The following is a 26,998-nucleotide window of genomic DNA, read 5'->3' as shown; positions in this document are numbered from 1 at the left end:
CTGTCTCTAATGAAGAGATGGTAGGATGTTTTCCTGAAACACAGTTGTTCTCAGAAACTGAACTTAGAAAGTTCCCATTAGAGAAGGTGACTGGGTGCTGAGTGACAGTTCCCAAATGTTCACAAGTTATTTTAACATGAAAAACTAGAGCCCTTGTTTTCAAAAACTTTCTTCTATGTCTTCAGTATTACATTATTTCATTTTTTAAAAATACACCTGAACATTGAAGAGAAGGTTGTTCTCTTGTTAAAAACAAACATGTTCTTTGGGTGTCTAAGTGGAGATAAGCTTGGGCTACTTAAAGGTAAACCAATAATTGGTATATTCCACAGTTACTATTTCTGTTACAGGAAGATAAGATCAGTAAAAGCAAACACAGGTCAAGTCTATAAATACCAGGAAATGGTTTTAGTTTCTAAAGGAACAGTTTCATAACGCTTTTGGTGAGAGACTGGTTGTAGGTTCACTTGTTCTTTTCTTTAATTATTTCTCGCTTTTTCTATCCCTAATGTTCTTGGTAGATTTTTGCCATGTTTTGATTCTATCACATAGGAAAATACTGAACTAAATTTTGAAAATCTACTTGTATCTCTGAAAGTCCAGTTTCTACTCAGCTTGATAGTAATAAGAGAGAATAAGTTTATGAGGCAAATGATTTTTTGCAAATCAGCTCTTTAGGTAACTGGCAAGAGGATTACAAAATTTAACTTTCTAAGGCCTAAAAGTATTTCATTATGGATTCAATTCTTGATGTGAGATACTTACTTCATTTTTTCTACATGCATGTTGTCTGAAATGTCACATATATCCAGTGAATCCATTTTCATTACCTCATTACCTTTTTCTTCTTTCTGTTGTTTTTGATAGCCGGGTTTCCCTTATCCATCCCCTCATCATCACTCCGGTCTGATCTCCTCTCCGATCAACTTTGAGCACATCTATCACATGACTGTTAATTCTGCTGAAAAATTTCTCTCTCCTGATTCCATAAACCCTGAATATTCCCCGTCTCTACGCTCTGTCCCCGGTACACCAAGCTTTATGACTCTGAGGGTATGAACAGCTGAGTTAGGTGTTAACTTGTACTAACCATGTGCGGATCTCTGCCTGGCTTCATACGTAACACCGCCAAGGGGGTACATTCTGTGAACGTTTCCCTTTGGCCTGTTTCTCTGTTGCCAAACTTCTGTTCTTCCTCTTCCTCCTCTTCTGTCTTGGAGTTCTACTTTTTTCTTCTTTTGAGGAAAAAGATGAGGATTTGGGAAGATTTCAGTTTTATTTCTAAAACCGTATTGGAGGTTTTTCTATGTCTAATAAAACATCACCCCATCATGATATTTTTCATTACGGATACCATAAGAAATAGCCCCTGAAAAAAAAAAAAAAGAAAGAAATAGCCCCTGAGTAAGTCTTTATTCTATTAAAAACAAACAAAAAAGGGATCTAGAATTTCTGAATTCTGTATTGCTCGTTACCCTAAAACCAGTTCAGTTCAGAGAAATTTTTTATATTTAGTGAAGTTAAAGTCTACAGAAGGGCCTGTCCAAAGGCCTTTTATCTACAATAAACCCCTTCTTGAAAAGCTCACAATTCTCAAAATTATAAAGTATAATAGTACCAGTGAATAACAGGAAAAATTACCAAAAGAAAGTAGTCTTTCTAATCTTTGAGTTGCTGATGCACCTTTAATTCCAGCCAGGATCCAAGATAAGAGAAGTAAATCAACAAGAGAAAAAAGCACAGAGTGCGCTGCATTCTGAAGGACCGTGGTACCTGCCACTGGGTCCTTCCACGCAGCCTTGCATCTTTGTAACTAGTGTCTCTGCAGTGGGATGGAGAGCAAGTGGCCATTCAAGCTGAATATCCATACATCTGTCAAGAAATATGTACTGACTTCAAGGGAGCATTTTCTCAAGTTTGTTTTGCAGATAATAAAATATTTAGATTGTATCATGCAAACGCATTTCCTCTGGCTTAGAAAATAATAGCATCCATTTTTTTATTTGTGTATTTAGTAAAGTAATTTTCCAATAAGAAAATTACCTGTAGGGTGAGAAGTTTATTTTTGTATTTTTGTTTGCATTCTAAATTGTGATGTTTTAAATGTCATTGTTATTGACATTAAACTATAATGTCATTTAAGTGTCTTATTTCACAAGATAAGATTACTTATGATAAACTAAGCTTCAATTTGCTTGGTAACAGATTTCAGGTAGTGGATTCTAGGGGAAGTTGTATAAACTAACCAGTCAAGAATTTTTGATATAAAAGATTGTGGGAATGTTGCTTAAGTTAGTCTTCTATAAATAGAAACACTACGATTGGTGGAAGTTTTACCCTAATCTTAAGCATATTTGTGCAGGAAAAGGACCATCAGCTTAGGTTTCACATTACTTCATAATGAAGTTGAACTTCAGCTGAATGAATGATAAACTGTTGGGTTTGGGTTTTGTGTGGTTTTTTTTTTTCCCCCCCCAGAACATATCTTCTGTGTATCATTCGTTTATTACCTCAACATTCAGTGTTACTAAACCACTGGTATTTTTGTAGGCTTAATTTTTGCCATTTTTTTCTAGGGTAGGTTTGTTTTATAGAAAAGGACGACACAAAGGTACCTTAAGGTTAATAGCAAAAACCATAAAAATGTAAAGGTTTAAACTGATATCCCCATCTCTCTTGAACTTGACTCTGCTGCATTGTATGCCTGTCATCGGCATCTCGCAGGGTTGCTCCTATGAGTGGCTGTTGAAATGCTAGCACTGTTTTCTGTTTTAAATTTTTTTATTTTCTTAGAGAAAAAAAGGTAAAGTGTTTGCTTTAAACAAATAACACAGTAAGAATTACATGGACTTTGCAAATTTGATATATGAACCAAAATGGCAATGGTTGAATTTAGAGCCAGCCAGCCAGCCAAATCTCAATATGTGTGATTCTTTAAAATGTATGATTTGGAGTTTTTCAAGATATATTAGTGCATGTTTTCCAAGAGATGTTAGTGGATGTTTGCTAGCTGTGGCCCTGCATTAGTTGTGTTGCCATAACCTTCTCTCAGGTACCAGCCCTGACACCCCTTCTGGTCTGAAAAGGTTAGGGCCATCGAGGAGACCGTGTTCAGACAGCTGGTCCTACGCACCACCTCTCTAGGTGTGTGTGACTTCCAGAGTACTCTATGGCTCATTTTCCTCCCTTGGACACCAACATTATTCAATATTAGATGGGAAACTTCTCACACCAACACTCCCAAGTTAAATGACTTCACCCAGGCTGTGATTGTTAACAAGCGTCATATTTATGACTCGTGGTGCTGCCATCTTTCTGTGAGGCAGGAAGGCTGCCTGGTGACTGGGATGGGAACATGCAAATGGCACCTTCAGTATCAGGACAATAGAAGGTGTACTTGAGAAGAATGTACTTTTAAGTGACTTTCTTCTAAATGGGCTTGTTCAGCTTTTGAATTATCCTAAGAAAATAAAAATCTCATATGTAGCAAAAGCTTTGTTTCAGTTATCTGCAGAGGTCCATGTAATTCTACATTTCACTGTCACTTCTAACCATGTAACTTTCACTTACTGCACTCACAACAACAAGAACAAAATTGTTATCTGTTGGTAAGTATTTCAGTAAGTATAAAGATAAGCACTTATCCTTGGTTGGGGTGAGGGTTACCTCTGTTAGGGCTTTAGCACTTTTGCGGGCGGGAGGGATTATATAATGTTTCTTGTTCTGTATGACTCTGGTCAAGACAACTTTATTTCTTGAAATTAGGGTGAAAAATAGACATCTCTGTAGAGAATCAGTTTCACTCTGGATGAAGAGTTTTTCTTTCTCTTTTGCTTTTAGAACCCTCGGCCTCAGGAAAGTCGGACAGCATTCAGTGGCTCGGTCAGTATTCCATCTATCACCAAATCCCGCCCTGAACCTGGTCGCTCCATGAGTGCCAGCAGCGGCCTGTCAGCAAGTAAGTGGCCCCGGCTGCAGGGAGCATTTCCATAGCAAGGTAGCAGCCGTGCGTCATCGGTGGCCAGTGTCTCAGGCCTGGCTGGGTAACGCCTAGTAGGCACAAGTGCAGCTGTTACGAAAACAGTCATAGAATCCTTTTAGAAGGTACAGTCCATGTGGGAGACAGACAAACAGCACTACAAATTGTGATGATAACATGCCCCGAAGGAAATAAACAGGGGACAGAAATAGAGAGTAACAGGCAGTAGCTGTTGAGGATGAATTCACACTTAGAATAATTAGCAAGGTCACGTGCCCGCCCCGGGGGTGAAGTCACATTGACTCATGTTTGAGTAACTGAAAGGAAGGCACAGTGGCTACCTGGTAGTGGGCAGGGAGTGACAAAGAGTACAGCTCAAGAGGTAGGCAAGGGTCAGATCAAGCAGGGACTTGGGGACCAACGCAAGACATTTTTTATTTTTTAAAAAACACAGTGGGAAACCTCCGAAGAGTTTTAAGTAGGCAAGGACCATTAGGGCAAGACTGTTCTTGGCCAACAGCTGCTTTTCTGTCACTTTCTCCGAAGTAACCTGGTATTGGCTTCGATCAGAGAGAGCGGGGCGAGTGCGCCCGAGCAAACGCAGGCCCAGGGTGGACCCGGGGTAATGCTAACGTAGCCTCCCTCACCTCCCTGCAGCTGAGCTCTGAGAACAGACGGTAGTAACTCCAGCTCACAGTTCAGAGTTTTTCAGGCAGAAGCGTATTCGTTGCCTTGTATTCTTGAATGGGAGACATTCGAGTCAGGCCTCCCGGTGCAGACTGAGTGTCCTCCTTCACTCACTGTTCATGCTGAGGACGCCAGTGTCAGCACCCGCCTTGTGCCCAGCTCTTGGTTTTAGGCTCTGGCAACACAGAAGTGAAGGGTGCTGGAATACCATTTGTTCTCTTGCTGTGGAACAAATTACCCCAAAATTTAGAAGCGTAAAAGAGCAAAAGTCTATTATCTCTCACAGTTTCTGAGGGTCAGGGATCTGGGAGCTTAGCTGGATGGTCCTGGCTCAGGGCCTCTCAGGAAGCTGCAGTCAAGCTGTCTGCCGGGGCTGCCATCAACTCCGAGCTCAACTGGGACTAGAGAAGCCACTTCCCAGCTCACTCACATGGTTGTTGGCAGGCCTCTGTTCCTCACCACCGTGGACCTGAGTGCCCTGGTGACATGGCCGCTGGCTTCCCACAGAGCAAGTGACCTGAGACAGAGAGACCGAGCAGCGGTCTCAGAAGGGACATGCCATCGCTTCTGCAGTCTGCTGGTGATCACACAGACCACCCCTGGGACCATGGGAGGACCCCGCCCCGGGCCTGCAAACCAAGGACAGGCGCCTGCTGCAGAGACTGGCTGCAGACGTACAGAGCGCGTGCAAGGAGTTTTCAGTCGACAGGCAGAAGTTGAAGTGTCCATCTTGTGACTTACTTGTTGTCATCTCCCAAAGTCATCTCTAAGCAGTGTGTAGCCTAGATTACAATGAAAATATCTAGCCAGTTGGAAAAATGGCAACCATTTTATGAATTATCTTTTTACTAATGGTAGCTCGATAAGATAACAGATTTAATATAACTAACCAGAAGCTATCAACACTTGAGATGCAAAGAAAGTATCACCATATTAATAGTTAAGTTCATAATCCCTTACCCAAAACTCTTGGGGCCAGATACCTGTTTTCAGAATTCAGATTTTTTTTTTTTTTATTTTAGAAGGGAATCTACCATATATTATATTACATTCCTAGCAAGATCTAAGACAGCACCTACAAACATATTAATACTTATACAGCAAAATTTATGACTAGTCATACTATGAATATATAAATAAATGTACTCTTTTTAAGTGAAGTCTGTAATCAGCCTCCAGTCAGTTCAGATTAAGTCTGCCACCACATGAATTTACATCAAACGTACGAAAAAAGTTTTGGTTTTCAGGGCTTTTGGATTTGTGGAATTGCAGGTGAGGATAGGACCTGTAATACAGAGATTTAAAGGGCTGAGTGGCCATCTCCTTAGGAGCGCTGAAGTGAGGGTCCACTGTCATTGCTGACAATATGCAAGCTACAGACTGGAGCCAGCTCCAAATCCCTGTCAAGGCCTTTAATGCAATAATCAGGCGTGGCCTTCTTGAGATTCTTAGTACCAAGCTGTTTGTATAGAGATTAAGAGGAAGACCAGCCCAGGAATTCCAAGGGGCATCTGCCATTTAGAGTGCTTCTTGCTGGCTTCAAGAGTAGCCCAGCTCACGTAAAGAATTTCCAGAAGGACAGCCTGCCAAGAGAGACACAAGAAGAAACGGGGTTCCATGTTGTCAACCTCCAGAACCAGAAGCACAGGCTCTTCCAGGGCCAGACTTGCAATGGCTTCCTGACTGAAGTCAAATTAACACAGAGCTTTCCACTGTGACTCTACCCGCTCCTGTCAGTGACACGCTCACTGGGGAGCCTGCAGACTCTCCTAGAGGTCATGTAGAGTTACACACCGTCACCCCAAGAGATCTGGGGCCCAACCCCCTGAATCACCATCTAGAACTCTTTGGAAGAGACCCTGCCTGAGTTGGAACCACAGTTTTCAGATTGTCCCCCTTTGCTGTTCAATCAAAACAGCCCATCTCAATTTTTTAAGATTAGGGTGGTTGAGTGTAATTTTTCTCTGAAAGGAACATTCCCAAAGTTAAAAAAAAAAGAAAAGAAAAAGTGTAAATCACAGAGGTGGATTAAGTTCTCTATTCTATAAACGATCACTAGGACGGAGGAAAAGAGCCCAGTAAGTGCATACTAAGCTCTGGGCAGCCCCCTCACACACCTTCCGTCTTACATTTCATTCTCCGTGTATTGAGTGCTCAGTTCCCACAAAAATCCCAGAAGGTAGAATTTATTTTCTTATTTACAAATGAAGAAAACTGAGACTTAGATAAAATAACTTGCTTAAGGTCACACAGGTTAGTAAGCAGAGCAGCAGAGCTCTCTGGCAGTTTGGGTTTTTTATTCAGAGCGACAAAATTTTAAAAATAGTAACTTACATTACAGCTTTTGTTAAATTGAGCACTAAACTAGACATGGAATTGAAAGAGAAATCATAAAAAGTGATTTATGCCTTGAATTAGGTTGTAATCTAAGGAGACATAAGATCCACAGCAAAAAAGTAAAGAGTACATAGCCAAAGAAACACATCAACAAATGAAAATCAGTATATGTCTGGTGACAGATGCCTTAGAAACTGGATGGAGTGTTGGAAGTAAGATTAAGTCAGTGGTTCTCAGCCTGAGATGCATTCTAGAATCATCAGAAGGGCTTTTAAAAGTTAAGTCAGAAATTCTGTTATTATTGGTCTGGGATGGGGCCCAGGCACTGGTGTTTTTAAAGCTCCATAATATAATATGCAGCATACAACCAGTGTTGGTAACGTCTGCAATAAGTAAATTATGGTGACACAGCTGAGGGGCTCAGGAAACAAACCGAAACTAGAAGGAAGCTGGGGGAGATCACCAAGGACAGGGCTTCAGCAGGCAGGCTTCACAGTCTATACCTCGTAGTTGTGCTAAAACCTCAACGCGGTCTCACAGTCTTTTTTGACCAGTGATCTTAATATTGCAGCTCAGCAAGATTAAAACATTTTTCAGTAAAAACTAAAGAATAGTAGGGAATGCTAAGAGTTTTAAACAGGTACTCACAATACCCCAATATTTCTAAGATTTTTTTGGTCATCCTTTTTCTTCCTCTGAATGGTGCCCGTCCTCCTTTGATGTACCCCAACTCTAAGATCAAAATAGAGTGTGATTTTAAAGAAACTCACCTCATTTTTGTATCTCAGGCTTTTTGCCCTGTGGGATGAAAATGCTTCTCTTCTGTTCCTTTGTGTTTTTTATGAAAATTCTCTACAAGTTAAGTGACAGTTATGCATCATCAGGAGGCATGGTCTTCATTTCTGGGAACTGTTCTGTTCTGCTTCATCATTTAGCATGTGTGTTTTGAGCACCTGCTGCATACCCGGTCCTGCACCGGGTCCTGCAGAGGCAAAGACCGTCCTTCTGTTCAAAGAATAGCAGGCACATAATTACAACATAAGATCCAAATGCTCTGAAAGAGGTGATAAGAAGTGCTGTAGGAGCTCCAGGGAGTGGGAAGGAAAACTCACTAAGGCAGTAGCGCGTGGCTGGAGACTGGAGGATTGATTCTGTGGAATCGTCTCGCAAGCAGGGCAGCCTGGGCACGGCCAGTGCGAGCAGGGGCCAGCGGCCCGGTGAGTGCTGCCCGCTCACCCAGCAGCCCTGGCGGCTGGGCTCCGAGGTGGGCTTGGGTGTCAGGGTAACGCAGCTGGACTCACGGCCCATCAGTGAAGGGCTCTAAGCGGGAGGGTGACCCCAGGGCAGCGGGAAGGATGGCTCGTCACCTCAGCAGTCTGTGCGCTTTCTAGAGGATCGTCCCCTTCTGCACGTATAAAGTTTCACCTGAACGATGTGCTGTAGGGTCATCCGCACAGAACGGCAGTGCATTAAAGAGAGAATTCTCCGGAGGAAGCTACAGTGCAAAGCGGCAGCCCATGCCCTCCCCGTCAGAGGGCTCGCTGTCCTCGGGAGGCCTGGACCAGGGAAGTGACGCCCCGGCGGGGGACTACGACGCAGAGGTGAGTACCGCGTGGGCAGCACCTCTGTCTGGGGACAGGGGTTTGGAGAAGTCCTGAACGAGGACAGGCGAGTGCGTTTCCCAAAGCCGGCCCACCGCCTTGAGCCTGGCCTCCGCTGCCGCAGGGATCAGCCACTCACCGCAGCGGGGGTGGCGGAGCCAGTCACTTGGGTTGCAAACTGCAGTCTCCCTGGAGGTGTTCAGACTTCTCATAGCTTTTGTATGAAAACGGCCTACATTTCTAAAGACCTGCAGAAGGGACTGAGCGTTTGTTATATTCTGTGCCTCTTACTCAGCTCAGAAACGGGGCTTTCTACTGGCAGGAGAAAAGTCACGTCACTTCATTGGCCAGGGTGGCTGGAGGGGACCCGCGGTGGCCTGAGCCCCTCCCGCCCCTCTGCCGCTCCCTGACGTCTTCCTCTGGGCCTCACAGGACTCTGCTTCTCCGAGGCATTCCACGGCTTCCAACAGTTCCAACCTGAGCAGCCCTCCCAGCCCGGTGTCGCCCCGGAAGACCAAGAGCCTCTCCCTGGAGAGCGCCGACCGCGGGAGCTGGGACCCGTGAGTGGCCTCCGCTCTCAGACCAGACGCCGGCAGCGGCCGCTCTGGGCTCCCCTCCGCTCACTCACCCTGTGCTCTCACTGTCACCCCCCCCCCCCACCCCTGCCTGGAAGCGCCAGGGCCGCAGCAGCAGCAGGCGGGGACTCAGGAATTCTGCATCTGGGACTCGCGTCCACGCCCCCTCGACTGAACAGCGACAGCCGTAAAGGCAGACTTTCATTGAGCAGCTCAGATTAATACCGATTTCATTTCATACACTTAGCCTTGCTTTCCAGAATATTTCACCCCTCCCCTGACAGGTAGCTTAAGTAGGCAGATTACACAAATGTAAGCGATAAGAATAAGATTAGACAGCCATTGTTCGTTCTCACAGTAGAGTCCGGTTGTAGCCCTGAGACAGCACGTGGGGCTCTCGCCAGTGGGCCCCGGGCACGCCAAGCCCCTTCAGCACCACAGTGAATGTCGACCTGATCGTTGCCAGTAAATCCCTGTTCACTAAAACAATGCATATTTTACTACAAAATAGAGTTTAACTAAATACACAAATGTAGAGCTTAAATACTGACTGTATATAATAAAAAGCATCTTGTATTCAACAAAAGATGGATGCATATATGAGACAGAGATCATTTAATTTAAAGAAATGTGTTGTTTCTTGTCTGTTTTCCACCTGAGATATTAAAGGGTAGAACGGCCTCCAGCTGACGTTCACAGAGGGCGAGGGAGAGGCGTGGGAATTCCCCTTAGCGCCGTTCCTCACACTGGCCGCAGCCACCTGGGAGCTTCAGGGAACGTTCCAAGGCTTTGGTTTCATCGGTTTGGAGTGTGACCTGGAAACCAGACTTTTAACATTTGAAGCCTCTTCAGCAGCATCATTAAAAGGCATATTTACTTCTATCCAAGACATTTCTTTTTCTAGCAGTAGAATTTGAACCACACTTGTCATTTATTACTATATTTTGGTGTCTTCTGCTGATGAATGTAGAAATGCATTTTGTCACCTTCTGGATCCCTTCCACCTGAAAGGACACAAGGAATGTCATAGTTTCTGAAGGTCCATAAAAGGGTTCAAGAAAGTGCTTTTTCTCCTTGGCTAATCCCCTTACTCCCTGAGTGGCAGCGAGGCGTCTGGGCCCCGGCTGCGGCGGCTTCTCTGGGGGCGGGGGGAGGTGTGTTTTGAGGGGGTGTGGGCTTCCTCAGATAAGCCTGGGAAAGGGGTTTAGTTACCAAATAAGGTAAAACCGCAAATGCAAGGACTTGACCAGCCTTAACCAAATACTCTTTCCCGCACCCAGTGGGAAATGGACGCGCTCAGCCCGGGCGCGGGCAGGAAGTCAGCCCGCGTGGTCATCTTGGCTGCTTAAGCTTTTCCTCCCCCAGTTGCTGTATTGTGGTATTAGTCACATTTCCATTTGGATTCCCGCTGTTTTAATTACCACAAGGAAATGAGATGCAGGACCAGGACTTCATGTCTCCAGAGTCATTTCACCAGTTAAGCACATGAGTAGAGAAAGGGATAGAAATAAAAATATTTCATGGAAGTAAAGAGAATCTGCCTCTCTTTTACTTTTTAATCTAAATTTCTCTGAGAAATAGAAACAGATTTTCTGCTCTCTTCTTTACAATTCAGCTGAAATGGAAGGATTTTCCTGCCGTTGCTTGTCTGAATTGCAGTGTTTGAGCACTGTCGTTTCACCCCGGCCCCGATTTCACATCTTTCTCCTCAGCAGCAGCTGTGCCGGCCTTCCCACCACAAGCCACAGGGAGCTATACCATTTCCACTGATGCCACTCTCTGGAGCAGGTTACTGAGGTTCAGTGAGGGAAGAAAGGATCCTGTTTGGGGATTATATTATAAAATGTTACAATAGAGAATTTTAAAATAATAACAGCTTTGACATTTGAACTTGGTGCTTGCTCAGATTTGATTGTGTTTTACTTTGTATGGGCATAAGTTACTGCACAATTCTAGCCTTCTAAATCCTCTGCTTTTGGAAAAGAAGTGTCATGTAAAAATATTTTTGTGCATTCAGATAGCAAGAGTCAGACCTTGAGTCTGGCTATTGCCAGGACTCCGGTAGCTCCTTAAGCTTGACACTTCTCGGGAGAGGAGGGAACCGGCCAGCCAGGTGCTGAGTGCACGTGGCCCGCTCTCCTCCAGACCCTCCCTCCCCCTGCTTTCCTTTCCCCTCGCCTCTTCCTGCCTCCCTTTTCTCCCCTGAGGAGGCAGACCAGGCTGAGATTCACGGGACTCCACACTAAGCCATTAGTTTATAGCTTTGACAACTAAGTTTCGGCTGCCTGTAGGTGCTTATTTTTAAAAGATGCTTTTAGGATCAAAATATAACCGTACCTGAAGTCTGGGCTCCACTACGTTGAGTCATACCCTGCAGCCCCCCAACAGGGCAGGTAAGAGAAGGGCTTGTCTTGGCCGCTGGGCTCACTGGGAGGTGTAATATTCACCCAGTGGATTATATGCCAGTAATCTGAAATGGTCTTACCAGTAGTGAGAGAGCAGTCCCAAATATGATTAGCTTCCAATAGTAGAACTCTGGGGGAGAAACACTGCCAAGGGTAGTAGTTTGGGAGGTATTTTGCCAAGATAATGATCATTCTGCTGGGCCTATCCCCATTCTTAAATATGAAGCAGTTACCTTCAGAAGCTTCTTGAGAATGGTTTGGAAAGATGGGGAATGGGTTCTAGAGAAACAGAAAACGTAATGATCATCGAAAGGGATCACTGAAAGATCATGGAACAGATGTGATGTTGCTGTCTGAAGTTATCCTTTGTTTTCGTGCAGGACATTCAAAGAATGTATATGGCAGCAGGAACTCATTTCTCTTCTCAGTAGAAAGTAAAAATAAGTGAAGAGGCATTTCTGGCATAGTCTAGATGTGTTGGTATTTGGTGCTATCTTTGTTCAGCCAATTTGTTGTCTACTCTTGAATTCTGACTACTTTAATCTGCTTGTGCTTTGGGTGTATAAAATTACATATATGCATATATATATATATATATATATATATATATATATATATATATTTCTTTTTGCCAAAAACAAAAGCCTTCCTCCTTGTCAAATGATTGCTAAAGCAGATTTCACTTCTTTAGTTATGTGTGTACACACACACACACACACACACACCCACACACACACCCATACCTACACTGAGTGATTTATCTTCTTTCCCAGGGAGCACAGTTTTAAGGCTATGAAATACAATGAAAAAGGGTCCATCTACTGAGTTTTCCAAGCAATTCTTGTACCCAGGTTTCAGGGAAGAATCTGAAATTCCTGTTATGTTTACAGCAACAATCTGTCATTCCCCAGCTGGCTCTCAGCCTCTCTCTCTCTCTCTGCCTTCCATATGGTTAGAATCATGTCATTTTGCTACTCAGTGGCCGCATCTGCTTCTGTGAAAGACCAGTTGCATTTATGTGGACTCTCAGGTATCATTAAAGAAAAGCCAGAGGAGGGGTGAGTGGACATCCCTAACCCCCAGGTACAGCAGGGCCGTTTGCTGGCCTTTGGCCACGAACACTGTAGTCTCCCAGCTGAACAGAGCTTTGTAAAGCTCAGCATCCACTCTCTGGACAGAGGGGCATTCTCGGCAGCGGCCAGCCTTCGCCACTGCCCTGGTCCGCTGGGCCGAACAGGGAAGTAACTGGGCGCCTCGCTCCCCACCTCTCGGTGGCCCCGTCCCCGCATTCGTTAGAGAAGCCACATGGCATTTCGTTGGGCCCATCTTAAAACCTTTCCTTGTGATGACTTCATTCTGCAAGTCCAGCGTTCTCTGCTGAGTCCTGCTCCACAAGAGGGCCTCGCTTCAGCTGGTCTCTTGTTTCAGCTCAGGCCGGTAGGTAGGCCGGCGCTCCTCTCCCTTCCCAGGGACAACCGTTACACACAGAAACCATTGCATTTATGGGGGGAAATTGATGAAAACAAGTCAACCTCGAAATTTCATGAAAACAAAATGACCTGCCTTTTTATTTGATAGTGTAATACCATTTGTTTTATAAATTTTTTAGGGTTTTTTTTTTTCTCATTGTAATATTATTGTACAGTTTTGCATGGCCTGGGTGTAATCATTTTTTTGTTTAGAATATAATGCTGACAAATAAGTGTGTATGGAAGGGGAAAAGATACTGCTTTGGCCTCTTATCACTCCTTATTTCATTTTGTTTGGTTTTATCCCCTCATTGTCTTAGGGAACTTTATGAGATTCTCTGCTACCAAACAATGGTGTGGATTCTTTTGCACAGAAATATTTAAGGTGGGACAGTCAAAATATAACAGAAGACGCCTCACCGATATTTTACGTTGGCATCACTTAATATTAACCAGACTCTGATGTATTGCAATAAAACAGGGAACTGTTCAAATTGAGTATTTTGTCTTCTTTTCCCTGATTAAAAAGTCTGAGGAACGGAGGAAAGGTGACTGACTCTTTTCGTCTCGTTTGACCCCAATTTCTGCCAGCCCCTCTCCTCATCCGGCTTCCTCGTTACACTAGAAGGACGTGGGGTTAGTTTAATCTAGGACTTTCTTAGTTCCTTCCATAGCTCAGGTGGCATAGTGTTCCATTCTCTTCAAGCCTTCAACTCCCCTCTTCTGGTCAAAACTTCCCTGGTATTGGCTCAGTGTGCAAGGCCAGGCCGTGCCCTCGTTTGTGGGCGGCGCTGCTGTATGCCGTTGCCAGCAGGGAGCCCACTGCACTGAGGGCCCGCCCCCAGCCACACTTCCCTGCCGGTGCCACCGCTGACTAAACGGGGCAGCTGTTTGATCTTCCGTCTTCCTCCTGCAGAGAAGCAGCGGACACTTCCCACGACTTGTGCTGCAGCTCTTGAGTTAGAATGACACAGCTGGGGAGACGCAGGCAAGGCCTTTCTTAACAAAGGACATCTTAAATTGGCTTCAGCTAAATAATTGTCCTGAGACCCCCTCCCTGTTCCATTTCACGTAGCACAAGCACCACCTTGGACAGTACCGTGAAAACGTCACTTACGAAAACAGGCAGTGGTTTGGCCCGGGGCCATAGTTTGCTAGCCTTTGGCTTGGACTAGAGTGAGCATGGACGTCCGGCCAGCTCACCATAACCTCTGAGCCTCAGTTTCCTCATCTATAAAAATGCCCACTTTGAGCGTCCCAGGGGTTGTTCATGCGTAACTAGAATACGTACATCCTTTCTTTGAAAGGGCTGTGGAAGCTCCGACCGCAGATGGGCGCGTGGTGCTGGGCTCAGGGCTAAACCTCAAGGGCCCCCCAGCGGCTGTCATGTAGACCACCTCGGCCTCTGCATCCTGTCCCGGAGTCCAGCGTGTCTGTTGCCGTCAATCCCAAACCGCAGAAAGGAATTTTCCTTTAAGAACCCAAAACTCTGAGGATGCATCTGGGACCACTGCCATCTCTCCGCGTTATTTCACCATCTGACGCACCTTTCAAGGTGTTCGCAGTCCGTTAGAAGGGCCCCCGCCTGAACGTTCAAGACGCCCCCGGGACAGAGGAATGAAGTTTGCCCCGGGAAAGTGCTCCTCAGCCGCGCCTGAACCCTGAAGTGGGTGTCACTGCCACTCAAGCCAGGCCCTCGCCCTGCGGGCTGGTGTCGACCTTTTCCCGCGGTTGCCAGCACCGCGTCATACAGCCTCTGGGGCAGCTGTGGCTTGTCCGCCTCTGCGCCGTGGGGCCTGGGAAGCTGCTGCGGCAGGGACCTGGCAGCTGTGCCGTCCCCTCCCCGCACCCTTTCTCCGACGAGGAATACGGGCTGAGCCTTCCAGGTTCAGGTACCAAGAGCCTCACGCTGGGAACAGGGGCAAACCTTGCAGAAGCGTCTGGAGGCGGGAAAGGGTGTGACGCTGACCTCGGGCCCCTCACTCACCATCAGCTCAGAATCCTTTACAAGTGAAAGAATTAATCCACAGTGCTAGGATTTTTTTTTTTTAATTGAAACAAGTAAATCAGACAATTACAAGAATTGTACAGAGGTTAACAGCCTGAAACGACCCCTTGGGTCCAAGCAGGTGACACGTGCACGTCATCTTCCACAAAAGGCCCAGGCGCCGGAGCAGGAAGAAGGGCCCACACACACCCAGAGAGCATGTGGCTTTCTCTCCCCTTCTGCGGCTCCTGCCCCTCCCCACAGGAGGCAGCAGTTCTCTGGAAACCTCTGCTTGTCAAGAAAAGCCTCTAGGAACCAGCCAGAAGCAGGTGTGGGTGGGCCTCGCTTGGTGAAGTAGTGCTTGTTGGCACTGCTCAGATCAGCACTTCTCCCACGTGCAGATCCAAGCCGGAGAGGAAAAGGCAGAAAACACAAATCTCATTCTAGAAACACACACACACAAACCTTGTATTACACACTCCATAAAATCCAAAAAGGCTTTTCTGTTTCGTTTTTGGGTTTTTTTTGGTGGCAGGGAGTCAAAAGGAGAACTCTCATCTTCTGGTTACCATTCACATTAGCAAAAAGCCCTGTTACAAAAAGGAAAAGGAAATAAAATCGTCTTTTTATCGAGAGTCATTTCAGAGGATGCATAAACAATAAGCAGATTCTGCCAGACAGCAGTGGGGCTGCATTTCCGTGCCGGCGCCTCTCACCCCACACCCACTCAGCGATGAGAACCGTGTATAAGTGCTGGCCACGGGCTCTGAGCAGCGCGGCCCCCTCTCACTGGGTGAAGTTTAAACGGAGCGTGGGTACCACCGGCTTCCTACTAGTTTCGGCGGCAGGACGACGGAGGGTCCCGCCTAGCGGTCGGGCCCGCGGCTACTGCTGCTCGGCCTGCCTCCTGCAGTAGTTGCTGTAGGCCTCCTCGAACATGGCCTTGCAGGGGAACCGGGCCTTCAGCTTGGAGCAGATGAGGAAGGAGCCCCCCATCTTCCTGTGCAGCGAGTAGGTCTCCTCGGGCGGCGGGACAAGCCGGTGCTTCAGCATGATGGGGATCAGGCTGTGGATCTTCTCGGTGGTGCTCTGGGTGCCAAAGTCAAAGGGCTCCTCCGAGGCAAAGGCCTCCCCCAGGGTAAGGATGGCGTCCAAGTGGGCATCTTCCATGGCCTGGAGGGAGGCGAATGGAGGTGAGATCGAAGAGCCCTCACCAGCCCAGGGCTCCATCATGGGGCCTGGGCTGAGTGCTCCCCGAGGAGTGGGCCAGGTAGGTGAGTGTTTCAACCAGACTGAAGAACGGGGCCAGGAGAACATCATTAATGTGTGAACTGGGCTGGGTGTAAGAAGAAAGGAAGTGGCGGGGTCTGCGGCCGAATGCAGGGTGTGACCCTGCCTGGGGGCACGCGAATTCAAAGCTTTTACAAAACACCTGTCATTCCAAAAAGAACAGTCTGTAGGCCTGAGCTGACCTGAGCCTCTGCACTCCTCGTAGGTGGCAGACCTGAGACCACCTGTGTGTCTGCAACCCTTCCCCACTGTCATCAGGAGAGGAAGGTGCTGCTTTCTGAGTGGGTTCTGGGTGACAGGAACACAGATGCTCGCCCCTTCATGTAGAGGGCTGCTACGATTACTTCCAGCGCTCCCCTCACCCTTTCCCTGCTGAGGCCTGAGCGAGTGAGGGCTGCGCTTTGCCATCCCATCTGCCCACCCGGGCCCCGAGCGCCAACACGATGAGCCCAGTGACTGGGATCTCGAATGGGCTGCAGTGGGGCGTAAAACAAGAGCTTGGTGACCAGTCCCCCGGCATTCTGAGGCCCTCAGCCCAGGGGCTGGGGTGGGGCCGGCCCAGGGGCCCTGTGGAGACCCTCGAGAGCAGCTGTCACTTCTGATCTCATGCATTTGTAAACTGAGATTCCCTTCAGGTTTCAAGGGAAAAGCAGTCCATGGCTCACCCTCCCCACACACACTGAAGTCGGCCTGGGGCTGAGTCTGGCTCAGCAGGCCTTGTGCGTCTCCAGAGTCACGGGGGGCTCACCTTGACCTCGTAGCCGGTGAGGAACTTCATCTCGATGGACTTCTTCAGCACGGCCTCCCTGTCCCGGTTAGCAGCAGCCCTGATGATCTGGGCGGAGGTGCAGAGGGGACCGTGGGCAGCACACAGAGGGGGAGCTCCTGAGGGTCCAGGGAGCCAGCACCTGCCCCGCCCCACACAGGCCAGCTGCCGGCCCACCCACCTTTCCCCTTTACTCCCCTGAGCCCGAGGCAGCTGCGGCCTCATCCACGGGCACCAAACGCTGCAGACAGGCAGGGACGTGAGGACGGAAGCCCGCCCGCCCGTCCCCGAGTCCCAAGCATCCCATCTGAGCCTCAGGAGAGCACGGGCCAAGGCCAAGCCCTGCCTCCACCCCTACCTGGATGTAGAGGTCCGTGAAGGATCTGTCATATTCCCGAGTTGCCCTGAAGTCCAGAAGAACCACCTGGGAACGGGCGATACCGGGGAGGGTTTGCCCCAGTGGAGCACGGGTTGGGGGGACAGGGCGGCGGGGGGCCGAGACCCCCAGATCTCGGACCCTGCTCCAGCGGAGCTCAGGCTCCCCATGGGAGCCCCACTGGGCGCTCACCTTGTGCTGCTGCGGGTCATAAAAGAAGTTGGACCAGTTGGGGTCTGTCTGCATGAAGTGGAACTCGAACAGCTCCCTCAGGCACAGGACCAGGATGCTGTGGCAGATCTGGGGGCCGGGTGGGTCCTCGTCACCAGCGCCGGGCCACCCGGTGGCCCCTGGATCTGGGCCGGGGAAGCCTGACTCCCATTTCCCTCCCCATCTTCCACCCCATCCTGCCTCATGCCCAGAGCTGACTTTGAGGCCAAGCGTACCACCAGGTGGGGAAACGCAGCAGCCCTCCTGCCCGCTCTGCCCCACAGGGGGGCCTCGGGGCTCCAGGGCCACCCTGTGACCCACCTCATTCCGGATCTCCTGGCTCAGCCCCTCGGCCTGGTCCAGGGGGAAGCCGGACACCAGCTCCGTGGTCAGCACATGGGGGCTGCAGAGCTCGTCCACAATCTCGGGCACGTAGAAGAAGGGAGGGGTGGTCCTTCAGCAGCTCCTAAAGTAACATCATACTTAATGGCGAGAATCTTGAAGCTTTTTCATTCAGATCAAGAACAAAGCAAGGATTTTTCCTCTCACTACTGCTTTTCAACATCATGCTGTATGTTTTAGCTAATGCAACAAGACAAGAAAACAAAAAAGAAGTATACAGATTGGGAAAGATGACATAAAATTGTCTTGGTTAGCAGATGATATGATTGTCTATGTAGAGAATCAAAAAAATTAACAAAAAAACTCCTGGAACTAGTAAGGCATTTATAGCAAGGTTGCAGGTACAAGATTAATACACAAAAGTCAGTCACTTTGGTTGGTATGGTCAGTCATACCAACCATGAATAAGTGGAATTTGAAATTTAAAACTCAGTACTATTAACATTAGCACCCACAAAAATGACATATTGAAGTATAAATATACCAAAATATGCATAAGATCTGTATGGGGGAAACTATAAAACTCTGACGAAAGAAATCAAAGAAGAACTAAGTATATGGAGAGACATTCCATGTTCATGGATAGGAAGACTCCGTACTAGGTATCTTATGTCAGTTCTTCCCATCTTCAACTACAGATTTAATGCAGTACAAGTCAGAATTGCAGCAACTTCTTTTATGGGTATCAACAAACTAAGCCTAAAGTTTATATGGAGAGGCAAAGACCCGAATAGCCAACACAACAGTGAAGGAAAAAAACATAGCTGGAATACTGACTTCAAGACTTATATAAAACTGCAACAATCAAGACAGTATGGTATTGGCAAGAGACTATACAGATAAATCATCTTTGACAAAGCAAAGACAATACAATGGAGCAAAGATGTACTTTTTAACAAATAGTGTTAGAAGAACTAGACATCAATGCAAAAAAAAAAGAAAATTGAATCTAGACACAGAACTTACACCCTTCACAAAAATTAACTCAAAATGGATCACAGACCTAGATGTAAAACACAAAACTATTAACACTCCTAGACGATAACGTAGGAGAAACCTAGATAATCTTTGGTATGGTGATGACTTTTTACTTTCAGCACCAAAGGCACAATCCATGAGATAAAGAATTACTATGCTAGATCTCACTGAAATTGAAATTTTCTGGACTATGAAAGTCACGGCCAAGAATGAAAAGACGAGGCACAGACTGCAGGAAAATGCAGACATATCTGATACAAAACTGTTATCCAAATATTCAAAGAATTCTTAAAACTCAATAAGAAAACAAACAACCGCAGGGTTGCACGATCAACATATAGTAATTAGTTGTGTTCCTTATGTCAGCAATGAGCAATCCACAATGAAATTAAGAAAGCAATTATAGTTACAATAGCATCTAAAAGAATGCCTTGGAATAAAATTAACCAAGAATGTTGTGCACTGAAAATTATAAAACATTGCTGAAAGAAATTAAAGGTTACCTAAAATAAAGAAAAGATATCCCATGTTTATGAATAAGAAGACTTAGTATGGTTCAGATGTAGTTTTACCAAAAGTGATGTACAGGTTCAATTTGATCCCTATTATCAACAGCCCCTTTTGCAGAAATGGAAAATATGAGCCTCAAATTCATGTGGAATTGCCCCAAATAGCCAAAAAGCTTGAAAAAGAAGGCCAAAGTTAGAAGACCCACACTTCCCAATTTCAAAACTTATTACAAAATCACAGTAATAAAAAGAATATGACACTGGCATAAGAATATAGACCACTGGGAGAGAATTAAGAGTCCAGAAATAAACTCATGTATCTATAGCCACAATTGATTTTTGACATAGGTACACATAAGTACTAAATCTGTTCAGTATGGAAAGAATAGTTCCTTCAACTCATGTGCCAGACAGCTGGATTTCTGCATGCAAACAAATGAATTTGGACCCCTACCTTACACCATATTAAAAAATTAACTCAGAATGGATCAACAACTTACATGTAAGAGCTACAACCATAAAACTCTTAGAAGAAAACATTGGGGTAAATCTTCATGACCTTGGGTTTGGAAGTAGATTCTTAAGTCACAGAAAGCATAAGCAACAAAACAAAAAATGGATAAATTAGACTTCATCTTAATAAAAACTTATTTGTATTGCATCAAAGGACATTTTTAAGAAAATGAAAAGATAACCTAAAGAATGGAAGAAGTCATTTGTAAATCAAATATCTGATAAGGGTTTGATATCCAGAATTTATAACGAACTCCTACAACTTAACAGAAAAGATAAACTGCCCAATCAAAAAATGGGCAATCACTTGCATACACATTTCTCCAAAGAAGATATATTAGTAGCCAATAAGCACATGAAAAGATGTTCAGCATCATTAATTATTAGGGAAATGAAGTTAAAACCACAAGATACCACTTCATACCTACTAAGATGGCTAAAATTAAAAACAAAAGCAAAATAAGTGCTCGCAGGAATATGAAAACAATTGGTGATTCCTCAATAAAAGTAAACGTAGAATTACCATATGACTGAGTAATTCAACTCCTAGTTATATACCCAAAAGAATTGTAAGCAGGGACTTCAAACAGACTCTTGTACACCAGTGTTCATTAAAACATTAGTAAAATGGCCAAAAAGGTATAAACAACCCAAGTGTTCATCAACAGATAAACAAAATGTGGCAAGTACATATTATGGAATATTATTCAACCATAAATGGGGTGAAGTTCTGATACATCCTGCAACATGGATGAATATTGAGAACATTATGCTAAGTGAAAGAAGCTAGACAAAAGGGGACAAATATTATATGATTCTACTTATATGAGATATCTAGAATAGGCAAATTCATTGAGATAGAAAGTGGAATAGAGATTACCAGGGGCAGGGTAGAGGGGGTAATGGGGTGTTTATTCCTTAATGGTTACAGAATTCTCTTTGAGAAGATGAAAAAGTTTTAGAAATTACAGTGTTGATGGTTGCACAACATTGTGAATGTAATACCACTGAATTGTACATTTAAAATGGTTAAAATGGCAATTTTTTGTTATATATGTTTTACCACTTTAAAATAATTAATGTAGTATACCAAAAACTACTGAATTGTTCACTTTAAATGGGTCAATAGTATGGTATGTGAATTATATCTTAGTAAAGCTGTTTTTTTGGTTAATATTTTATTTTTTAAACATTAATACAGCTATCATTTCTTGTCTGGATAAATATGTAATGTTCTGTCTGGTTTTCCTGGGCTTTTTTTCCCCCTAGTTGAAAAAAATTTGTTCTTCATATGGTAGTCAGAATAGTAGTTTTAAAGTCTTTTAGTTTTGTGCTTAAAATCCTTTCATGATACCACTTTGCTTTTCAGAAGAGGCTCAAACTTTGTAACATAGCTTTTACCTTATGAGGTCCTTGCTGTTCGAGATTTTAACTTACTATTTGGGTTTTCCTGCTCATACATCAGGTTTTCTCTAGTATCTAGACTTTTGTACATGTTGCCAGCAATATTCTACGCAGGTCTCAATTTAGATATAACTTGCTGTGGGTATCTTTCCTTCCATGGTGCTTCCTTCCACTGGGCCCTCTCCTCCCTGTTAGATATACCTCCCCTCTCCCCTATTGACTTTACTTGAGAAAGGCTGTTTTTTAAAAAAAAAGTACTTTCCAATTGTTGCGATCATATACCACAGGAGTTTTTTTACCCCGTTGTATTAGTTTGCTAGGGCAGTTGTTACAAATACCCACAAACTGGGTGGCTTAAAAAACAGGAATTTATTGTCTCAATTATGGCAGTAGAAATCTGAAATCAAGGTGTTTGCAGAGTTGGCTTCTGATGGTTTGCTGGCAGTGTTTAGCGTTCCTTGGTTTGTAGATGTATCACCCTGATTTCTGCTTTAATCTTCGTATGATGTTCTCAATGTGTGCGTGATTCTGTGTCTAAATTTCTTCTATTTATAAGGATACAGTCATATTGGATTAGGGCCTACACTGATGACCTCATTTTAAGTTGATTACCTCTGTGAAGACCCTATTTTTATTTTCATTTTTTTCAGGCTTTTTGAAGTACAAATGACAATTTAAAATTGTATGTATTTAAGATGTAAAACCTGATATTTAGATATATGTATACATCGTGAAATGTTTACCACAATCAAGCTAATTAACGTGTCTATCACCTCAGTTACCTCCTTCCTTCTACCTTCCCCATCTCCCTCCCTACCTCTCTCCCTTCCTTCCTTCCTTCCTTTTTTTTTTGGCTAAGAATACTTAAGATCCACTCTCTTAGCAAATTTCCAGTATGCAGTACAGTATTGTTAACTGTAGTTATCCTGCTTCACATTAGATCTCTAGAATTTATTTATCCTACATATCTGAAATTTGTGCCTTTTGACCAACATTTCCCCATTTCCCCTACCCCCTCAGCCCTTCGCAACCACTGTTCTACTCTCTGCTTCTAAGAGTTTGACTTTTTTAGATTCCACACATAAGTCAGATCATGCAGTATTTAAAGCCCTAGTTCTAAGTATGGTCACATTCTGAGGTACTGGTGTTTAGTACTTCAACGTATGAATTTTGGAGGGACACAAGTCAACCCTTAACCCTTATGTTTCACTTGAGAGTGTGATATAAGCTTTTTCTCTGTTTCATTATTATGTGATTGTCACAAACATAATTTTAATGATTATAGAAGAATATCCACTTAGCCAGTTTCCTACTGTTAAATACACTTGGCCCTTCATATCCGCAGTTTCCATGTCTGTAGATACAGAGAGCCCATTGTTTGGGGTGGTGTGGGGGAGAAAATTCCAGAAGGCAAAATGCGAACTTGCCATGCCCTGGCAACTTATACATAGCATTTGTAGGTGATTTAAAGTATTTGAGAGTACGTTATATGCAAATACTACTCCATTTTATATATGGGACTTGAGCGACTGTAGATTTTGGTAATGGAGGGTGGACAGACCTGGAACCAATCCCCCCCAAGCTGACTGTATTTATTTTTCACTTTTGCAGTATAATAATTACCATGGACCCTTTTATGCACTTCTTTTAGAACAGATACCTGGAAATGAAGTGGTCAGATCATTTTTAAGGCACTTGATACATGCCACAAATTTTTGCAAGTATGAGAGGCATTTCTTGCTTTCTTAGTAGATCATTTATTAATCATATTTTCTCTTTGTGAATTATCTCTTTAAGTCATTTGCCCATTTAATTTTGTAGTCTTAATGTTTTTCTTATCAATTCTTATAAAGTCTTTGCATAGTAAAAATTGTACTGTTTATCTTCTCTGCAACTGTTTTACCAATTTATCATTTGCCCTTTAATTTTGGTCTTGTTTCTTTTTCAAATTATAGATGATTTGTTTTTATTTTCCTCAATAGTTCTTCTATTGCTTCGAAGCTTGGCTTGTCCTTCTTTTTTCAGAGTTTGCTAAATATGTAATTCTGCTTTTTCCTGGATGTTTCTATTGGGTTTAAAGATATTTAGTTCTAATCCATCTGGAGTTTGTTTTGCTAAATGGTATGATGTGAGAATCATTCTTTTCTTTAATTGCTAGCTTGTGGTTTCAATTCCATTAATTAATCACTGCTTTCCTCAGTGATTGACAGTATCTCACATATCGAATTAAATTATTTTGGGATGGAGATCTATTACACTGATACTTTATTAAAGATTTATAGTAGGGACTTCCCTGGTGGCGCAGTGGTTAAGAATCCACCTGCCAGCGCAGGGAACACGGGTTTGATCCCTGGTCCGGGAAGATCCCACATGCCGTGGAGCAACTAAGCCTGTGCACCACAACTACTGAGCCTGCGCTCTAGAGCTCGTGAGCCATAACTACCGAGCTCACGTGCCACAACTAGTGAAGCCCGTGTGCCTAGAGCCTGTGCTCCACAACAAGAGAAGCCACTGCAATGAGAAGCACGTGCACCACAACAAAGAGTAACCCCTGCTCGCTGCAACTAGAGAAAGCCCGCATGCAGCAACGAAGACCCAAGGCAGCCAAAATTAAATAAATAAAAATAAATAAATTTATAAAAGAAAAAAAGTCCACCTGCCACTGCAGGGGACACGGGTTTGATCCTTGGTCTGGGAAGATCACACATGCCACGGAGCAACTAAGCCCGTGCGCCACGACTACTGAGCCCACGCGCCACAACTACTGAAGCCCACGTGCTGCAACTGCTGAGGCTGTGTGCTGCAACTGCTGAAGCCCACGCGCCTAGAGCCTGTGCTCTGCAACAAGAGAAGCCACCACAATGAGAAGCCTGAGCACCGCAATGAAGAGTAGACCCCACTCCCTGCAACTAGAGAAAGCCCGCGTGCAGCAACAAAGACCCGATGCAGACAAAAAATTTTTTTTAAAAAATTGATAGTACATGTTAACATCTGAAAAGAACATTACCCTCTCTCCTTCTTTACTCTTTGTGCTTTTTCAGGATTTTCTTTGGTATTTTTACCAGTTTATTTTTGCTTGTGTGCTAGAACATTTGTCTCCATCTCTCACCCAGTATTACCTCCCACATTTAAAATTTTTAAATTAAATTTACAGGGAAGATAATTTAAGAAACATTGAATATATGTACATTCAATCTTCCCTTTCAAGTACTTGGTATTTTTCTATATTGTCTTCTTTAAATCTTTTATAGAGACTTGTAGTTTTTTCATATAATTCAAACAAATTATTCACTGTTGTTATTACTTGTGTGTGTATTAGTTGCTGGTGATTTTTGTTGGATCTATTAAAAACAAATGAAAATTTTTTATTATTAACAATGAAAATTTTTACTATGATTGCTTATTCTACTGTCTAGAAGTACTGTTTGATTTATATTTATCTAATATGCAGTTGTTTTACTCAGCTTTATCAATTCCAACACTTTTCAGTGGATTTATTTGCATTTTCTGAGTGAACAGTTTATTAAGTGGAAATGATCATGATTTTCACCTATTCATGTTTTGTAACTATGTCACATGTTACTTAGAATATCTAAAATCTAATATTAAATAAGAGAGATAATGGAAGACATCCTTTTTGTTGTTATTATTCCTGGATGTATCTGGTGTTTCACTAGAAAGTATTATTTTGTCTGATAGCTTGAAAGAGGTTATTTCTTAAGAGAATTACTGAACTCTTTTTTTTTTTTTTTGTGGGACTTGGGGTAGTATTTTGGAATTGGTATTAGATTTTATCAAATACTTTTGGGCAGGGGTACTTACAGAGATTATCACATGGAGTTAATTTAATTTTTGCACAGTTATTAATGTTTGCTAATATTAAATTACCTTCAATACCTGTAATAAAACTTATTGTTTTGCAGTAGATTGTTCTTTTTTACCTATGGTTTAATTTTGTTTCTCAGCGTTTTATTTGGCTTTTTTACGTTCTTCTCAATTAGTGACATGAGTCTGTAACTTTTTTTGGTGGTATCTTTGTGAGGTTTTGATTTCAAGGTAATTTTTGCTTGAAACTTCTAGTACATCTACTGCTATCCCAACAGACAAACTATACTAAAGTGAATAGCAAACTAAAAGTGTGCTTTAGGTGATTAGAAAAATGAAGAGTAGTATGGTAAGTGGTTAGTGCTGCAGATGTTGATTTAGGCACCATTTTCATGGAGTTGCATAAGAGCAACAACATGACTTGACATGGCTCTTCCCAGTTTCCGCCGAGCTTTGCATGTCAGGCTGACTCAGAAACCACTGGAAAATCTGGGTCCTGCTTATGGTAGGCACTTCATAAGCAGTTTTGAGTAAATGGTTAACATTACAGTGACTATCCCAGAAACATTTCTCAGGCCCACGTTGATGCCTATTTTTTATTTTTTTTTAAATTATAGACCTCAAATGTGAAAAGCTAGCATAGTTTTCTTTGGACTTTAAATCAAGGACTGTTACCAGTTTTCCTGCCCTTAATACTGACTTCAGAAAAGGATACAGTGTCCTCCAGATCTTGATTCCTTGTTGTCACTAAACATAAGCTTATAGGTTCTTTGAGTTTTAAAAGTTTTATTGTGGATCACCTGGGAAAATAGCATGTAACAAAGTAATAGAAAAGTTACTCAGGAAATCTTATAGTCATAACCTCTGTATGCTTCTGTTTACCTGAGCTGCTACCTGGAAGAACCTTTGGACATTACATTTTCCTTTCTCACTGATACCAAGAGTATATTTCAACCTCATTTCTAAAAAGATGTCTTTCAACCAAATTTCCCCTCTTAAAGCCCTACCTAAATGTGAAGAGATGTATCATTTTTTTCTAGAATAGATACAAAGATGTTAGATTAGACCTTTGTCATTTCTCCCCGGACCACTGCAGAAGCCTTCTTCCTCCCTTTTCTTTTTGTGCATTCTAGCTCTAGCACTCCTCCCCCAAGTTCATCTTTTAAAGATACAAATGTATTTATAACCTTTTATTAGTTCCACATCAGAAATAGGATGCAGTTAGATTTTTCCTTCACTCCATACACCAACAATATTATATATAAATTAGATATTTAAATGTAAAACAAATAATTATATAAGTACCAGCAGAAAATACAGATAAATATTTAATCTTGGTGTGAAGAAGACTGTAAAATACAGCAATAAAGGAATACACACTTAGAAAAATATTGGCAAAAAAAAAAAAAAGAAAAATATTGGCAACATATGGCAGGCAAAAGGTTAATAGCCTGAATAAAGAAAGTATTATTTTTATGTAATAATATACAAAAATAATATTCAGTTATATGAACAGTTCTTTATATTGTAGAAAGAGTTATTAGTTAATATTTTATTATTCTTACAGATTAACTAATCTTTTATTATTACTTCTATAGCAAAAACAAATTAGTTACTCACCAGGAGTATGCAGCATAGAACATCAGCAAGAAATAACCAAACTAAAGACTGATTTGGAAAAGGCC

General features: G+C 43.5%; 2 protein-coding genes across 7 annotated transcripts in view; one reads left to right on the top strand and one right to left on the bottom strand.

Annotated features, from left to right (window-relative positions):
* Positions 1-13,547, top strand: part of LOC309605026 (serine/threonine-protein kinase MRCK alpha-like) — a 95,509-nt gene extending 81,962 nt beyond the window's left edge. For 4 of the 6 annotated variants that reach the window (XM_082340279.1, XM_082340278.1, XM_082340277.1 and 1 more), the window contains 4 exons: positions 868-1,053; positions 3,841-3,958; positions 8,447-8,604; positions 9,037-13,547. In XM_082340279.1, coding sequence (XP_082196405.1) covers positions 868-1,053; positions 3,841-3,958; positions 8,447-8,604; positions 9,037-9,168 — 594 coding nt within the window. In that variant the 3' untranslated portion in view covers positions 9,169-13,547. Of the gene's footprint in view, positions 1-867; positions 1,054-3,840; positions 3,959-8,446; positions 8,605-9,036 lie in introns of those variants that run through there. The other 2 variants (XM_082340280.1, XM_082340281.1) reach the window with 2 other exon arrangements.
* A 1,523-nt stretch (positions 13,548-15,070) lies between these two features.
* On the bottom strand, positions 15,071-21,579 carry LOC309614313 (atypical kinase COQ8A, mitochondrial-like; the record flags this gene model as incomplete). The annotated part of the gene is made up of 6 exons (XM_082362503.1): positions 15,071-16,213; positions 17,079-17,165; positions 17,455-17,520; positions 17,665-17,772; positions 18,004-18,136; positions 21,545-21,579. 6 exons carry the CDS (start codon positions 21,577-21,579, stop codon positions 15,926-15,928), a joined length of 717 nt encoding a protein of 238 aa, XP_082218629.1. The 3' UTR covers positions 15,071-15,925.
* Positions 21,580-26,998: the final 5,419 nt, after the last annotated feature.

The sequence above is a fragment of the Balaenoptera borealis genome (genome assembly GCF_965194805.1).
Source record: "Balaenoptera borealis genome assembly, chromosome: 1".
Lineage (NCBI taxonomy): Eukaryota > Metazoa > Chordata > Mammalia > Artiodactyla > Balaenopteridae > Balaenoptera > Balaenoptera borealis.
Note: the sequence above shows the minus strand (reverse complement) of the source record. Positions and strands in the feature narration are given on the sequence as shown.